General features: G+C 40.4%; 1 protein-coding gene across 2 annotated transcripts in view; it reads right to left on the reverse strand.

Moving 5' to 3' along the window:
* The window catches only part of LRP1 (LDL receptor related protein 1), a 291,539-nt gene that overhangs the window by 142,267 nt on the left and 129,959 nt on the right, over positions 1–19,313 (reverse strand). For both annotated transcript variants that reach the window (XM_075852009.1, XM_075852008.1), the window contains exons 7-8: positions 8,463–8,625; positions 212–434 (exon numbers count right to left, since the gene is read on the reverse strand). In XM_075852009.1, the coding sequence (XP_075708124.1) occupies positions 212–434; positions 8,463–8,625 (386 nt within the window). The remainder of the gene's footprint in view (positions 1–211; positions 435–8,462; positions 8,626–19,313) is intronic.

The following is a 19,313-nucleotide window of genomic DNA, read 5'->3' on the forward strand; positions in this document are numbered from 1 at the left end:
GAACAGATGGAAAGCAGACTGTTACAGAAAAAAATAAAAACATACCAGTCACGCGAAGGATTCATCTTTATACATGGCAATACAAACGCTAAAATTAAACCCGTGAAATACGTGAAGGTTACTAGGCAAGAACAACATTTCTTTTCTAGTTTTAGGGGGGAAAAGAATATATCATACGGTCTATGAAAAAAATAAAGAACAAAATACTTACCAGCAGTCCCTGAATAATTGTGTGCCTGTTCTTGCCTTCATAATCCACCACTTCAATATAATCCAGGTATGCATCTGCCCAGTACACCAAACGATTCACCAGATCTAAAGTGATGCCATGTGGGAAGACAATCTTGCTGTCCACCAGCTTTGTTCTGTTGTGGCCGTCCATATCACACCTCTCCACTTTGGGGATCTGCCCGTAATCCGTGAAAAATACCTTCCTTTAAAAAGAAAATTCTTATAAGTCTCGTCCACATACATCAAACCATGAAGTGAAGTGTACATAACTCTTACATTCATGGGAACAGCCAATTCTAGGTAGAGTAAAGCTATAGATTGAATTGGTTCAATCCATAAAACGGCTACCTAAACCATGCAAAAGGGCAATACATAATAATTTCCAATAAATATATATCTGAATATATGATGTGTTTGGTGGCTTTACCGAGACCCTTTATCAAATGGTGTCCATTACATGCCCATTAATCTAACTACAATTCATCAGTCACTAATATACTATGGGAGAACTTCAATACACAATCTCAATGAAGGGGTAAATAAATCACGCTCTGCACATCATGCACTCCTCTCCATTAATTTACTCAGCGCATAGGGATCCTGCTAGATCCTTATGTGCTGTCTTATACTAACACATTAACAATACTGAAGTGTTTAGACAGTGAATAGACATTCCTCCGGATGTCTATTCACAATCTCTGCACTTCGTTACTGTTTATATGGTAGTTACAGCAGAGGAAGCGTGATCTCGTTGTAACCTGTCATTTACCGCATAATCTTGCGAGATTACACGTCCTCTGCTGTAACTACCACAGAGTAACAAAGTGAAGAGATTGTGAATAGACATCACGTGGAATGTCTATTCAGTGTCTAAACACTTTTGTTAATGTGTTCGTATAAGACAGCACATAAGGATCTAGCAGGATCCCTATGCGCTGAGTAAATGAATGGAGAGGAGTGCATGATGCCGATTGGTCAGCGTCATACACTCCTCTGTACAACGACCACTTGGTCTAAAGTAAAAAAACGCCAACTTGGGCATTAAGCAACTCATTAGCATAAATCTAAAATCGCTAATAAAGTGGTAAAAATAGATCGTTTTTTTTAAATAAAAAGCACTGCTGTCACCTACATTATAGCGCCAATCTCCTTATGTAGGAGATAGGGCACTTATAATGTGGTGACAGAGCCTCTTTAATCTCATCCACTTTGCTGCTACTGTAATATGCTGTTAAATTTCAGCACAGAAATTCCGGCCAGAATTTACGCAACGTGTGAACATGGCCGAAGGCCTTGGTCACACTGCAGATTTATTCCAGATTTTGGATGTATTTTTTAAGCCAAAACCAAGAACGGAACCTACATAAAGAGATATATTAAACAAACAACTAATGGATTTATTTTTGGTTTTGGCTTACAAATCTGCACTGTGTGATTAGAGTGGACTCAAATGCGACAAATTTTGCTGCAAACATTTCTGCTATTGAAAATCAGTTTCATTCACATAAATGGAACTTACAGAAATCCATGAGCATGCTGCAAAAATAACCTCATTCAGATGAATGGAATAGAATTTCAGTAGCAGAAATTTATGGAACAAAATCTGCTGAGTGTAAATCATCCTTAGAGGCTGGGTCACACACGGGATGGAAATGCTGCAGATTTTCCGTAGGAATTCTGCAGCAAATTCTGCAAGTGCGTGTTTTGCTGCGGATTTCACCCTTTCTACATGAAAAAGCGTGATATCCGCAGTTAACATCCAGAACAGAATAAGTATGCTGTGAATTGGAAAATCCCCAGCATGCTCTGATTTCCGCCTGGGAAATGTTCCGCAGCATGTGGATGAGATTTGTTTAAATCTCATCCACATGGCTATGACTGTAATCCGCTGTGAATTTTCCACATGGAAAACCTGCAGCATTATTGTCCTGTGTGAATTCAGCCTAATAGTCCACTTATTACAACACTGCCAACATTTCTGGCCGGTGTCTTTTGGACTCCTTAAGAAACCCTTTTTTTTTTTCAGGGTTTTTGAGACGATGATTATAGTCTATAATGGTATCTGTTTGATATATACGCCATGACAAGGTTTTAAAAAGCGTATGTCGTATGCGTTAAACATAAGATAATAAAAAGACCATGACGTATATGTTAAAAACGTATACCTTCAGTGTTCGCTTAATTTTTTTACTTGATTGGGTTGAAAGGAATAGCTTCGTGTACTACGCTGTTCCAAACCTAAAAAAAAAGTTTTTGAATTATGCTGGCGCATACTAACAGAGGCCAAAAGGACACTATTTTGGCCTCTGTTGGGCTAATGGAGCCCTATGTACAGGTTTAGCGTGTAAGCCAACTGCTTTCCCGACACACACTAAGCTTAGTGCAATAACAACGTGTGAAGGCGGCCTAAGGGAGAAAGTATCTAGCGTCTTCTACTTGTTTTTCAATAGAAAGCAACATCGCTGCATTTTGGGACATAACAGTCTTTGTACGAACAGAGTATTGTAAAATAAAGATAAACGTAAAATATTTTTGCCCTCACTTTTAGTAGGAGAGAGACACGGGGAAGTGCCACATTTTGTGAACCTAAGGATCTTTAAAGTAAATAAGCCAAAGCAAAATTGGAGCTATTAACCTATGGCCCAAATAAACCTCAATAATAAAGTATTTCTCTGTCCAGATTCCTCATATATTTATCAGTCCATTTCCAAACTTAAACTCTCCAATTATAAAGCAGTGACAGGTTGGACACATTTAAGATAAAATTCCAAAAAGGCGTCTTATACAACCAGTATAAAAAAGCCTAAGAGTTCATCTTTAAGGGTTAATGCACACAATAAGTTGAATGGTCCAATTACATTATTCCATGTATAAACACATTCTCCATCTGCGACTACAGTGTCAATGAATATAAAATAGCCTCTAATAATTGGGAATAAGCCGGAAAGTAAGGTCACAACCTAAGCTCAGCCAAGTGTAAAATACATCAGAGTGACATGCGGCACTAGTCTACGAGATTGTATGGAAACCCACTTCAACAAAATTAATCATGGTTTTCCTAAGCGATAAAAAAAAAAAAAAAAAGGACTTGAGGAAAACAAGAACCAGGCTTTATCTATGTTAATTCTTCAACTGAATCACAACAATTTCATAGAACAGATTTCCCTTACATATTTAAATGTAATCAAAAAAAAATTAACAAAATTTAACTGCAAAATATAGCTAGCTATAAAGACAAAATCACAGCAAAAATAAGTAGAAACACGGCAACCACTGCTACAACACAAGATTTTACTTCCCAAAACTGCAGTGCAGTTAATCAAGAAGAAAATGACCCTCAGCACTCAGATATTTATGGGCAGTGCCCCCATCGGATGCCCTCCTAATCAGTTGTTGAAGACTTCTGAACCGTGAAGCTGTACAGAGGGAGCGTGAAGCATAGCAGCACATGAAGTGTACGATATGATGGCTCTAATGGAGCGGAAGTTTTCATTTTTCCTGTACTGACGGCTATTGCCATCGTGTCACATAGGTGGACCCTTATATTAGAAAATATGAGAAACACGTCTTATGAAACTCAAATGGGACTTTCAGAATTACTTTGATAGATAAGGAAGCTGAACTCTGTAAGCAACTTTCTATTTTATGGCCACTAGCTTTAATACTCCCTTTAGGACTGTTTCACACGAGCATGTTCAGTTCGTTATATACAGACCGTATGTCGACAGTATTTCCCAGACCGAACACAGTTCAGGGACCTGGACTCCTAGCATCACAGTCATACATGACGCTGCGAGTCACTGCCTACCCGCGGGAATACTGACCCATACTGAAAACATGATTACAGTACAGTACTCCCGCAGGAATACTGACCCATACTGAAAACATGATTACAATACAGTACAGTACTCCCGCGGGAATACTGACCCATACTGAAAACATGATTACAATACAGTACAGTACTCCCGCGGGAATACGGACCGATACTGAAAACATGATTACAATACAGTACAGTACTCCCGCGGGGAGGCAGGGACTCCTAGCGTGATATAGAACTATGAAGCTAGAAGTCCAGCTCCCTTAACTGTGTCCAGTCCTTGAAATACTGCGACATAAGGTCCGTATATAACATACTGCACACGGCCCTGTGAAACAGGCCTTACAAGCAGATAGGATTTGGGAAATAAAAAGGAATAGCTCTAGGGAATTTACATTTGGTGTGGTTGTTCTCAAGGGGTCATCGTCAGGATACATTTTACATATTCTAAAACCCCATTCACTTGCATTGTTCTATACTTCGTCTCCGTTTTTTTTAGGGAATAATCTTCACTGAAAAATACACTACAAATTCACAATATTTGAGAACGGCCATAAAGTTGATATTATTTGGTGAGTACACAAAAGATTCCTTGGAATAAACACTAAGAGTTTATGAAACAAGAGGCATATTGTAGCACCAGAGAATCAAAGTGGTTCCTCATTTTGCAAATCATTCTAAAAGGAACAAGATCACCAGTTGTTTTTCTATTAAGCAATATAGTGGAAGATCTTTATCCAGTTTCAAGAAGTTCAGCAGAATACTTCCCCTATCACTAAGCTGATAAAGTACGAAGGTATGACTAATGGTAAGTAAAGCTTTTGTGTAACTTATATTTTTAGAAACGCCACATTTTTGGTGTATACTTCCAAATGTAAGTTTCAAGTAAGGTTAATAGGAAAGGAAGAAATAGAGAAAGGGGCAGTTTGTGTCCTGCCAAGAGTCATTGTTAAGTAGCTCATCTAGCAACCCACTACTCTCCCAGCAGTTTAGGTGAGAGCTGTTTTGGCACTATGTTAACAGCAGAAAAGGTGGGAAAAGAGCAATTTGGCAGCAGCCAAGCCATGTCATTTCCCATATAAACCGTTTCTATAACGAATATTTACCCAAAAATAACTTTGGTTGGTATACATATTATAGCTTTTTTACATTTCTATTGTCAAAACTCTCAGTTTACATTAGTGGTGATGCACTGGTGTACAAATCTAGAGGCAATAGCCTTAAATACTAACCACGATCTAGGATAAAGGGCTGGACTGGCCCACCAGTATACCAGGGGATTCTCCAGTGGGCCCTGGCTGTGACACAAAAATGGCCACCAACAGACGACCACTCCACATGAAGCGAATTTAAAGCCAATCACTTATTGCTAGGGACAATTCACGAATGACACATTAGAACGGCGTCCTATAGTTAATGATGCAGTTAAAAGGGGCTGCATAGATTGGTGGTGGGACTTCAGAACTATTTCCTTTTGCTGGGTACAAGGTGCCTTAATCCGACACGGCCAGGAATGGAGTATGGATTTAATTTTTGCAAAACAATGCTGGACTCCATGTTAATTATGTGGCTCTTTCAAAATTACGAATTTACAATTGTTGTGCTTATTAACACCAATTCATTTTCTATTTCAGTAAAACCGTTATTTTTTACATAATGGGTCAATGGAGCAGCCGCTCCGGAAACCCAAGGTCCTATTACACGGGCCAATGATCAGGCAAACTAACATTCATACGAAGGGTCATTCTAGATCACTGCCCTGTGTTTTTATGATATGGGCCATGTAATGGGACCCTTAGGCTGGGTTCACACGAGCACATTAACGTCCGTAATGGACGGACGTATTTCGGGCGGAAGTCCCGGACCGAACTCAGTGCAGGGAGCCGGGCTCCTAGCATCATAGTTATGTACGATGCTAGGAGTCCCTGCCTCTCCGTGGAACTACTGTCCCGTACTGAAAACATGATTACAGTACGGGACAGTTGTCCTGCAGAGAGGCAGGGACTCCTAGCATCGTACAGAACTATGATGCTAGGAGCCCAGCTCCCTGCACCGAGTTCGGTCCGGGACTTCCGCCCGAAATACGTCCGTCCATTACGGACGTTAATGTGCTCGTGTGAACCCAGCCTAAGGGTCCCATTACATGGCCCATATCATAAAAACACAGGGCAGTGACGTTAATGTGCTCGTGTGAACCCAGCCTTACGGTTTCTAATACTGACCATGACTTACAATTAAGACATGATCCAGATGGGAAGCCTAGGATTGAGGGAGGGGACTATAACAAGGATAAGTTGTCTTTATGTCACACAAGTAGTTAAAATATATAGAATGCACACTTGGCCTATATGACCTATAGTCTGAAGCAAAAGAATAAATTTATATACACATACATATATACACTACCGTTCAAAAGGTCGTGGTCACCCAGACAATTTTGTGTTTTCCATGAAAACTCACACTTATATTTATCAAGAATGCTCCATTTGCAGCAATTACAGCATTGCAGACCTTTGGCATTCTAGATGTTAATTTGCTGAGGTAAATCGGGAGAAATTTCACCCCATGCTTCCAGGAGGGCCTCCCACAAGTTGGATTGGCTTGATGGGCACTTCTTGCGTACCATACGGTCAAGCTGCTCCCACAACAGCTCTATGGGGTTGAGATCTGGTGACTGCGCTGGCCACTCCATTACAGATAGAATACCAGCTGCCTGCTTCTTCCCTAAATAGCTCTTGCATAATTTGGAGGTGTGCTTTGGGTCATTGTCCTGTTGTAGGATGAAATTGGCTCCAATCAAGCGCTGTCCACAGGGTATGGCATGGCGTTGCAAAATGGAGTGATAGCCTTCCTTATTCAAAATCCCTTTTACCTTGTACAAATCTCCCACTTTACCAGCACCAAAGCAAGCCCAGACCATCACATTAACTCCACCATGCTTGACAGATGGCGTCAGGCACTCGTCCAGCATCTTTTCAGTTGTTCTGCATCTCACAAATGTTCTTCTGTGTGATCCAAACACCTCAAACTTCGATTCGTCTGTCCATAACACTTTTTTCCAATCTTCCTCTGTCCAATGTCTGTGTGCTTTTGCCCATATTAATCTTTTCCTTTTATTAGCCAGTCTCAGATATGGCTTTTTCTTTGCCACTCTGCCTTGAAGGCCAGCATCCCGGAGTCGCCACTTCACTGTAGACGTTGACACTGGCGTTTTGCGGGTACTATTTAATTAAGCTGCCAGTTGAGGACCTGTGAGGTGTCTATTTCTCAAACTAGAGACTCTAATGTACTTGTCTTGTTGCTCAGTTGTGCAGCGGGGCCTCCCACTTCTCTTTCTACTCTGGTTAGAGCCTGTTTGTGCTGTCCTCTGAAGGGAGTAGTACACACCGTTGTAGGAAATCTTCAGTTTCTTGGCAATTTCTCACATGGAATAGCCTTCATTTCGAAGAACAAGAATAGACTGTCGAGTTTCACATGAAAGCTCTTTTTCTAGCCATTTTGAGAGTTTAATCGAACCCACAAATGTAATGCTCCAGATTCTCAACTAGCTCAAAGGATGGTCAGTTTTATAGCTTCTCTAAATAGCAAAACTGTTTACAGCGGTGCTAACATAATTGCACAAGGGTTTTCAAGTGTTTTCTAATCATCCATTAGCCTTCTAACACAGTTAGCAAACACAATGTACCATTAGAACACTGGAGTGATGGTTGCAGGAAATGGGCCTCTATACACCTATGTAGATATTGCATTAAACACCAGACGTTTGCAGCTAGAATAGTAATTTAGTACATTAACAATGTATAGAGTGTGTTTCTGATTAATTTAATGTTATCTTCATTGAAAAAAACCTGTGCTTTACTTTCAAAAATAAGGAAATTTCTAAGTGACCCTAAACTTTTGAACGGTAGTATATATATATTTATTTTAGCATTAAAAAAAAACACTTCAATCAGATCTTCTTTTTTTTTTGCTTAAATACAATGACAAAAAAATATATGATCGCAATAATAGAAAAGAAAAACCAACAAAAAAAGTTGCTGCATACATAAACCTGTTTTGTGGTTTGGTAGAATTATGAAATTCCTGTTTATATTATGTATTGTACACCCTGCTTAAACAGTAATGTAGGGTATATAATACCATTTGAAGTACATCTGTGTGAGATAGCTAGGTATACTATATACAAGGGCTTCCAATCAAGGGTTTTGTAGCCCTGTTTTGGAGAGTTCCTACTACATCATATGGATTAGGAGAACAAACATCTAAACAGCTCCTTTAAATAGACATCCTTATAATCAAGTCCGAAAGAGCGGACGATCTATAAGCGGAAGCGCCTTCCAATCCTTCACATAATTACAATGAGCAGTGAAAAGATTTAGGTATTTCTCAGGTCCAATTTGCCACAGAGCCTTACCCCACGGTTGGATCAAGAGCGATACCCTTGGGATTATACAATTCTCGATCAAGAAGGGTGACGCAGGTGTCACCATTTTTATTGCAGACAAAGATTCGGTCATCGATATCATCAACAAAGTAGAAGTTGCCCGTTAGCCAGTCTATGGCCATCTGTTCTACATCTGAAAGATAAAAGAAGAAATAACAGGTTGTCAAATGTAGAACGCTGCTTCATGTCATGTCACGCGCTGACAAGCTGTAGAGTTTATGTGCCCTTGGTACTTCTACAAAGAACATACAAAGAAACATGAATGTTTTCCATAGTATATTAGCAAGCTAAAAATAAGAACGCAGACTAGGACTTGACAAATCTACTGGAAAAAATTAAAGCATGCATTATTTTCTACTGTAGCAAAACAGATAGACAAAAGTTTGTTTTACGATGACATTTTTTGGAACAAACATTTCAAAGTGTCAAACTCTTAAAACAATGGTAGAAAGTGAATGGGATAGTGGTGCAATACCTTGCATGGCAGCTACAAATGTAATGGTGCGTGCAAGTAACGAGAAGAAAAAACATGTAAACAATAAAGAGGCTTCGGTACTTGTACAATCGCCGTGGCTTCTACAAACAGCTGATCAGCATGGGTGCCAAGAGTCGGCCCCCCACCCATCTAATATTGATGGCCTATCCTAAGGTTAGGCTATCAATTTTAAAAACCTGGATAACCCCTTTAAAGGCTCTTGGTTAATAAAGATTCAGATAGAAAATGTAATGTACAGATTTAGCAAGACAAGGAATAGAAAAAAAGAAATATGAAGTAAACTTTTTGCCAAAATACCACTGCAGGCGCTACTCCACTGACACAGCCAAAGATCAAACCAACAGGAACACGCTATATTATTTGCATAAAAATGGCTGCCAAATTGCACTGGCCTTATTTGCCTTGGACTGAATAGTCATTCTGCAGAGCTGTAATCTCCTGAAGTTCATAAGGGTCTTGTGCTAAGTGACTGGGAAGGTTATTTTCTCTCAACCAACTTGCTTTTTCTTCCCCCTCATCCTCCCTCTATCTTCATTAAACTCCTCTGGGTCTTGTCCTCCTTTTTCTGTTCAACACATTTCCAGGTACACGGCCCATACACTTACAATAGCTTTTCCTCTCCGCTCCCCCATATACATGTTTGGCTCTGATAACCTTTTTACACAGAAGAATACAGTTTATTTAAACAAAACAACAACAAAAACACACACACTTCGGTATAGCTTTTTTTTTTACATTGTGCAACATATGACACTGTATGACTATACAGTGGTATGCATTGCAGTTTTTCATTAGAGATGTAAGTCAGAGAATCCACTCGACCTTTATCTCCGACAGAAAGCTCAAACATAATGTGAAAAAACGTAGAAGATGTTGATTGGAAGCACTCGTTCCATTATACTATACACTGACCTGCGAATCTCAAAAAAAAATTTACAATGAAAAAAATCTTCACTTGTGATGCCGTGATTTTTTCCCAAAGATGGAAAAGCATGAGAAAAAAATAAATAAATACTGAGCAACCAAAGCAATTGAAACAAAAGCAGATGTGAAAAAAAAACATAAGAGGAAATAAGGCTGGAGTAAGATTCGGAACAGAGCAGCTTGTCTGTTCCACCCATGCTGACTCAGATGCACAAGAATTGCCAAAAAAAAAAAAAAAGAAGAAGAATACATTAGGAGAAAACAAATTCACTAAGAAATAGATTTCTATTGCCTACGCGAAGCACACGTAACAAGCTTCAACAGTACAGATACTTTGCTACACAGATGCTCATTCATAGTACACTATAATTTCCTAAATTACAAATCACTTGAATCATACAGTAACCGCTCAATATAATCTATGTATGGTCGCATCCATCATTCATTAGAAAGCATACTACTAGGCTCCGCCCCTATAAACACCCGTGTAACGTTGTCGGAATGCACCTCTGAAACCGCATAAAGTACCTCTAGAAAATAGCAGACACGTTTGAATGCAAGGAAATGCTGAAAGCACCATTTCAACTAAAGGTGGTCAAACACTTAGCTATCCGTGGGCAGACAGCGATTCTTCCCGATTCTCCCATAAAGTTGCATGCTCGGGGAGTGTGCATGCATATTGAATAGACAGAAGGGAATAAGCCACTGCAAGACACCTGTCTGTGGCTTATCTCCTGCGGGAACAAAGTATCGACTATGTCGAAATCCTACAAGCCCGATCCTTCTTTCCTCCAAGATCTGCCGAAATCAGCATCTAATGTGCATGAACACCTTTCATGCTGACTATCTAATGTGTATGGAGGTGTACGGACACTCCTCTGTCGGCAGATGTTTGGGGGGGGGGCGGGGGGGGAATCAGGCATGTTGGATTTCAACATAAAAACACATTGCTTGAGAACCTGGCACTAGTCTAAATGCCAAACTATGAGACCTGAAAAGATTATTTTAAAAAATGTAAAAAAAAATAACTTTTTTTTTAAAAATAGACACCTGCTCTCGGAGCAACCTATATATTAATAATGATAACCTCACAATGGAATCATATATACATGAAAAACGAGGAGCAAAAAGTACACTTTTACCATGATTCTCCAGAGTATTAAAGAGGCTCTGTCACCAGATTTTCAAACCCCTATCTCGTATTGCAGCAGATCGGCGCTGCAATGTAGATAACAGTAAAGTTTTTTGTTTTTTTTTAAACGAGCATTTTTGGCCAAGTTATGACCATTTTTATATTTATGCAAATTAGCCTTTCTTAAGTACAACTGGGCGTGTTTAAAGTTATGTACAAGTGGGCGTGTATTGTGTTTGTTACATCTGGGCGTTTTTACTTGTTTTACTAGCTGGGCGTTGTGAATAGAAGTGTATGATGCTGACGAATAAGCATCATCCACTTCTCTTCGTTACCACCCAGCTTCTGGCAGTTCAGACACACAGCGTGTCCTCGCTCATCCGACGCGATGAAGTTCCTGTGGGAGGAAGTGAGTGACGTCACAGCGTGATCTCGCGAGGACACGCTGTGCACTGCCAGAAGCTGGGCGTTGTGAATAGAAGTGGATGACGCTGATTCGTCAGCATCATGCACTTCCATTCACAACGCCCAGCTAGTAAAACAAGTAAAAACGCCCAGATGTACACACAATACACGCCCACTTGTACATAACTTTAAACACGCCCAGTTGTACTTAAGAAAGGCTCATTTGCATAAATATAAAAATGGTCATAACTTGGCCAAAAATGCTCGTTTTTGAAAAAAACAAAACGTTACTGTTATCTACATTGCAGCGCCGATCTGCTGCAATAGGAGATAGGGGTTGCAAAATCTGGTGACAGAGCCTCTTTAATTCTTCTCTACACCTGGGAAAATCAATTAAATTCCCATATATTAAAAGCATTGTCCTACTGGGAAATAGGTCGCAAAGGATGACAAAGCTTCCAATCTATACAGCTAGGACATCACTGGCCTCATCTCATAGCAAGAATCAACCAATCCAGAATATTCCAGCAGAGCAAGCCGGACTCCCACCGTGCTGTGGATCCATAAGAAGCAATTAGAACAGAGGCGACAAACAGCATGTACGACCGGTACAGCAAATCACAAATATTCCATTTATTTCCCCTAACATTTCATATATCCAGTATTTCTGTCAACTACATTTCAGGGGAAAAGAGGTTTTCACCAAAGAGTACACAGGCTCAATTCCACAGTTTTAAAAACACAGAAACTGCCACCTTCTACACATAACCATTAACCATTTCAGATGAGTTCTTAAAGCAGTTTCAGCGAGTCCGTGAACAAGAAGAACTTAGCCTTGGCAATAACCAGTTTTGTAATGCCAGTATCAAGTACAATGTTTAATCTAAGCTCCAATTTACCACTCGCACAATTATAAGCATAGCTTTAGTCCGGTCAATGGAAAGTGTAAAGTTCAAATATAGATCACACTGTTTAAGAACATTATATATACACCTATCCAAAATAACTATTGGGAGAGAAGGGGGGGTACAAGATCGAACTCCTTTCACCCTCTTTAGCATTGGCAGTCCTAAACACTTAGGGATGGAGCCTAAAATAATGACTAAAAGTCCAGGAACGTAGAGAGTAGTGGGAAAGACGGCCAGATTCCAGATAACGTCTCACAGTACACTCGGTGTTTGGGCTTTACACGCTTCAACATTAGATACAATGCAGTTTCAACCACTTGTTCAACTATAGCTCCTGATCCTGAAGGAAACATAAGATGCGTCTTCATGTAACAGTTATTCAATATGGTGATTAAGGCAAAAGCACAGTCCCAATCATTGTGCATGGCAACACCCTTTTAAAATTTGCATTGACACATAGCGATTTACTGATCTTACCTGCAAAAATTGCAGAATTATACGCATTATCGAGTTGTATAAGGGCCCTTTTACATGGATCAATAATTGGGCAACCGAGCGTTCACAGAACACTCATTCCCGATAACTGCTCCGTGTAAACAGGGAAACGATCAGCAGATGAATGACCAAACACTCGTTCATCGGCTGATTGTATAGGTTTAAATGCCGAAAATATTATCGTAGTCGGCAGCACATCCCCCTATGTAAACAGGGAGACGTGCTGCCGACATGACATAACAAGCGCTCATCCCCGTACATAGCTCCTTGTGACTGGGCCAAACCCAGTGCCTATCAACGATCTGTCTCATTGACCGGCGCTCGTTGCATTGGCCAAAATTGGCTAGTATTAAAAGAACCTTAAAGAGTGCTTATGTGTGTCAACTCCACCCCAATAAGTGTATTGTCCTCCAAATCACTGATAACTCACTACGATAGAACAGATCATGGAAATTAGATCAGAATTTTAACATTTCCCTATAGATCAGTGTTTTCCAGCCAGTTTTCCCTGTAGTTCCTTGGAGCCTGGTCAGGGGTTCCCCAGAACACAGCAGCAAGACCTGTCACTTTTATAGTAGAAACAGCAAACTGACTTCAAGAGGTTTGAATAAAGAAAACACATCTCAGCCAGAATATAGCTTTACCTCCCCTTATACCAAGCTTCTATGAGGTAGGAATGGGAGTTAGAGTTCCCATAAGACGGATACATTGTTCAGGGATTCCCCCATGGTTATATGGTCGGGAAACTGCTGTAGATGACGGATTCCAACGGACCCGATTATTTGACCAATTGCACAATGATTATCAACATATTCCATCATCCTATCTGTTCGCCCAGCCTTGGTCCATATCCATGTCCCAGCCTTAGTCTACCGGCTTGTTCCTGCAGCCCTCTATGGTACTACAGCAGAAGGGAAAATAAATATGCAAAGTCTGACAACGCAGGATTAACTTCAGAATAACTTACTGCATTTGTTTTGGTAAAACCTTCATAGTGTTTACACATTAGCGGATATCTGGGTGTGGGTTCAGGAATGCGTGAGGTATGAGAAATCTTTCCAAATTTAAGGCATATCAAATTTTTCTGTGTGAGAGATCCGATCAGCAGGCCAAAATCTGTCAAGATTTTCTTTTGCACTGAGCACACGTGTAAAGAGGATGTGTGCATGGCCGCTTAAACATGCTAAGCCGGAGAAATCAAAACACAAGGTGGAATTTATTCCCCTAAGGGTAAAAGTACTGCCTATATAAAACCATCATATATCAAACTTCTAATTATTACAAGCGTTAATCTCCAGAAGTCAGCACACAGCTTCCTTTCTCTAATCGGGTATACTAAGCAAGAACAATATGGAAGCGGTAAAGGGCATAGCATCATGTCCACACGATACCACCGGATATGACCAGTGAAACTTGTCTAAAATCACCCACACCTAGAATGAGATCTGGAAGACATTTATAAGGCAGTTGTCTACACTTTACCCACAGTTCAGTAGCAAGTGCTGTACACAAATGCGGAAGCCAAGTGAATGGATGCGATAGTGTTGAAAATGTAATTTGTTGGGAGAACCAAACTAAAAGGCGATATTTAGCATGGATACCTCAACAACTGAATATTGATATTACACAAATGTTATATCAGTTTAAAGAGGGAGTAGATGGTCTCCAGCCATCTTATAACATTTACAGCAGCACAACCATAGAACCGGAAATTGAGTGCCCTGAGCAAGACCAGTACAGCGGGGTTCTCAGACTATTACATGCATCCCTTTAAGGCCCTGCTCATGCGAAGGAATTTACAGGTAGAAAAAAACCTGCCTCAAAATTCCTTCAGGAATTTTGAGGCAGATTTTGACCTGCCTGCACTTTCTTGCCACGCCTTTCACTGCGGTTTTCGCCCACGGTCATTGAGGGACACAGGCAAAAAACACTTTCTCTGCCTCCTATTGACTTCAACGGGAGGTCAGAGGCGAAACCGCGGCAAGAAAGAAGCTGCCTTTTTTCCCCACGAGCGGCTAAAAGCCGTCGACTAAAAAAAAAAGGCCTCCATCTCCCATTGAAGTCAATGGGAGGCGTTATAGGTCGTTTTTTGGCGCCGATTCGGATGCAGTTTCCACGTCAATATCGGTCCAAACTCTGTGAATTGGTCCTAAAAGACAAAGTGACATCAGAAAATAAACTATTGTTTTAATTGGTTTTATGTTAAAGAGTAACTGCGATGGAAGAAGGTAAATATAATAAGGGACAATCCGTTATTACTAGACTGCTGCATTTACGGCCAGGGTACTTATTGCCAGGAAATGAGGCGCTGCCTCACCCCCCCCCCCCCCCACAGTTGAGGAGTGAAGAAACCTCATGGAAAAAAAATATGAGAAGCTTTTGTTTAGTAAAACCGGTCAAATCGGGAGATGGGAGGAGATCTTGTGTACCGAGTGAGGTGGGCGAGGTTGTTTTTGATTTTCTCTCTCTGTCGATCATTGCGATCCCGATGCTGGTCTGTAGGAGAAGTTTTTTTAGGTGGTCAATGGGGATAAACAGTTGAGTAGAGATGTATTTTGCAGACCACATGTTGTAGAGGGGTTGTGAAAAATATGTTTATTACTATAAACTTTATTTTGATTCTACAGTAGGTTGGTGAAAATGGGATCAAACATTTGTTTTGAATAGGGAGATATTGGGATTGTGTTGAGGACCCTAGTTTTGTCATTTCTCCTATACAATACCATTTAGAATGGTAATTATAACAAAGATGTACTAGTGTGAGGAGCCAACTAATCCCTTTGCTAGAAACGGGTGGATGAGGAGGGGAGAAGAGTGGGAAGACTGAGGGAAGGGAAAACAGGGTGTTTATTGGGTTTTAGGGCGGGGATGTGGGGGTATAAATGATGTATTCATGCAATATCTTTGTGGATGTTGACTATTAATTTGTTCAACTGAAACAAAAGGAAAATTAAATCTTAAAAAAAAAAAAAAAAAAAGAGTAACTGCACTAAGGCAAAACTTTTGATATGTCATAGCGACACATCAGAATTATTTAAAAATCAGTGGAGGTCCAGGTGCGGAGACCCCATAGTTGCTGAAACGAAGGTGCAGAAGCACTCCGCACCTTCGGTTGTGAACAGCTCTCCTCAATAGACATTTTATGTGAGCCTGTCTTCATACTGACGAGGTGCAACGATGAAGGTAACAGCACCCGTACCCTCGCCGATCAGAACTTTTGGTGTGTCTTTATAACATATCAAGAACGTTGTCAAAGTGCAGTTGCTCTTAAACATAGTTTAAAATATTTTTTAGTGGTCGTCGTCGTCGTCCCCGTGTCATTATATATATATACCTAATATAAATCCTGTAATCTTGCAGTTTTCACTGTGGCCACTGATTCTCACAATAGACGGACACTTCCTGTGTATAGAGATCACATATCCATATGGCTGCTGTAAAGCATCTCCCTAAGGGCTCCTCCACACGCTCTGAAATGGACGCGTTTTTTCTGGCCGAAATTTCGAATGAAAAAAAAAACACAGCAGTATACAGTAGCAGCATAGTGGATGAGATTTAACAAATCTCATCCACATGGTGCGTAAAAACTCTGAGCAGACGTTGACCTGCGGTGCGTATTTTTCGAGCCGCAGCATGTAAATTCCTGCTGCAGAAAGTGTGCAGAATTGCTACATTTTTCAGAGGAGATGTCACCATCTTCCAACATTGTGAAAAACGCCGCAAAATGCACACCATTTTCTGCCGTAAAAAACGCAGGATATGGTGCGTTTTTGCCGCAGCAGAATGTTTGTGTTTTTCAATGGAATCGCTGCAGAAATTTTCTTCAGCAATTCCATTGTGTGTGGACAAACCCTAAATGCGGTTTACAGCAGCTCAGGCAGGAGGGATGCCCCCATAATCATGTACAGGAAATAGAATAAAAAAAATATGCAATAAAAAATAGACTAGAAAAAAAATATGTAGCCCTATTTTTAAATTAGTAAAAAGAAAAACGTTAAACATTCCCTTTAATACAGTTCAGAAGTGTGCGTGTGTGCATATGTATGTATGTATGTGCGTGTATGTGTGTGCGTGTGCGTGTATGTGTGTATGTGCACGTGTATGTGTGTATGTGCGCGTGTATGTGTGTATGTGCGCGTGTATGTGTGTATGTGCGCGTGTATGTGTGTGCGCATTCAATGGATGAAGTTTAAGAAGAAAGCCTAAAGGGATACAGATGCCTAAATATTGGAGCGCATACTAAAAACTTACGTTAAAATGTATTTATTTTTGAAAAGTTGTAAAAACTGCTATTGATCTGTCTCTTCATTATATCTATTTTTTTTAGAAAGCATGGTGGTAACTAATATAACCACAAGCCGTATGGCCGCAACTTATCCAGGTTTAATGGCAAACTGGCCTGGATTAAACTTTATTAACAGGATTTTCCAGATTTCATTTTGAGTCTAGAAAAGCTGGATGACAACCCGTGTTTTGATGGTCATGATGTTTGGCACCCAGCTTTCCTAAAAAGAGATCGAACTAAGAAACTATTGAATAATTCAAATACTTACCGGTACATGTATTAGTGCTGTTTGTTAGTTTTTATAAATAATAATACTTTTTTATGCTTTGCTCTGCCTATCACAAACACATATAGAAGCTGGAAAAAAACATCATCTCACAAACGCCTGTCATTTTCAGCGACCTTCCTCTTAAAGTAAGATACTATGAGCGATGTTTAAGAGTCCAGCTCGCATGTAATCTGCAAAAAAACACTCCCGAGAGAAAGAATAGGGAGAGAAAATGACCAGTAGGAAATGAAGCCAAGAACAAGTTGTTCAAAAGCTGCGGTTCGAGCAGTATGATCCACGCAGTCACATGTACTTTACGGAACATGCTCTAATCTCTCCCTGGCCATCTGGGGTCAGACTTTCACATGGATATCCCGGCTATATGTACTAGAAACTGAAAAACAGACTACATATTCATCATGGAGGTACCAGGCTTTATTAAAAGACTTGAAAAAATGGGTCACCTAAAATAACCCTCCCTGTAGTCTACAAAGATTTTGAAGAAATGAATTGCTACCAGCCCAGCAACATGCCATAACCTTCAGGGCTGCATTCCCCCTTCCCTGGGCCGAGTGATCACCGGCTTAATAGACGGCGCTCGCCTTAAGGTTTTCAGTTTCAATGTTAAGCTGCTTTTCTGTTAAAGACAGATTATAGGGTCTAAAAGGTAGAAAACAAGAGCGCCGTTTTATAGAGAGATTTCAGCCGTGTGGACAGATTCCAAGACGTTTGTAATTACATCCATAATTAGGCGTCTGCCCGGACAGGAATATTATAGATAACATACTCAATATATGCAAACAAACAAGGTCTAGGAAGGAAATGAGGGCATTAAATATAATCTACGGATACTGGGCTGCTTTTATATTAGATGCAAGCAAAAGGCCACCTCTGAGAATGACCCGACTATCAACTCGTCAGGAGAACTCTCTGCTAACTCTCTTGGACGGCGTCTTTTTGAACGTTATCATCCTGTCCCACTAGTCTGTTGTGTTACGAGTCTCCAGTATTTGAAAACATATGGATGGAATAACGTGAAGTTCCCACAAAAGTAAGAATGAATTTCTTTGTGACTTGGGTATTGGGGTAATTTGTGGAGAAGGCCAGCTCCTACATTGATGTGAAGAGCATTTTGAATAATGCGGTGAAGAACAGAATGGTTTAAGAAAAGCATTATGCCCGATCCTTCACAATTCTCAGTTTTGAAGTAGAATTGACCATTGAATAAAAAAACTGCATTATAAACAGATCATGATTTTTACATGTGGTAACACAATGCTGTTTTCCACTGAAGCAGTTTTAGACTATGTTCACACGGGGTCTTTTGCCGAGTTTTTTGACGCGAAAACCGCGTCGCAAAACTCGGCAGAAACGGCCCGAGAACGCCTCCCATTGATTTCAATGGGAGGCGTCGGCGTCTTTTTCCCGCGAGCAGTAAAACTGCCTCGCGGGAAAAAGAAGCGACATGCCCTATCTTCGGGCGCTTCCGCCTCCGACCTCCCATTGACTTCAATGGGAGGCAGGAGAAAGCGTGTTTTATGCCCGCGGCGCTCAATGGCCGCGGGCGAAAAACGGCGCGATAATTGCTGTTCACACGGAGTATTTTGGGGGAGGAATATCTGCCTCAAAATTCCGTTTGGAACTTTGAGGCAGATATTCCTCCCCCAAAATACTCCGTGTGAACATAGCCTTAGAGACATTTCCTAGATTTGCTTCTTTAAGAAGACACCACAGTAATACGACATATTTCTAATACTGTAGAAGTATGGCTTCTTGCTGCATTACTACTGTTGAATGAACATACCCTTAAAGCTTTACTTACTGGGGGCTTCCCACAGCTGTTAGCCACTTATGGGTCCAGGCAAGTCCTGAAGACATTCGGTATATTTTTTTTTTTTAACAATGCTT

The sequence above is a fragment of the Rhinoderma darwinii genome, chromosome 2 (genome assembly GCF_050947455.1).
Source record: "Rhinoderma darwinii isolate aRhiDar2 chromosome 2, aRhiDar2.hap1, whole genome shotgun sequence".
Classification (NCBI taxonomy): domain Eukaryota; kingdom Metazoa; phylum Chordata; class Amphibia; order Anura; family Rhinodermatidae; genus Rhinoderma; species Rhinoderma darwinii.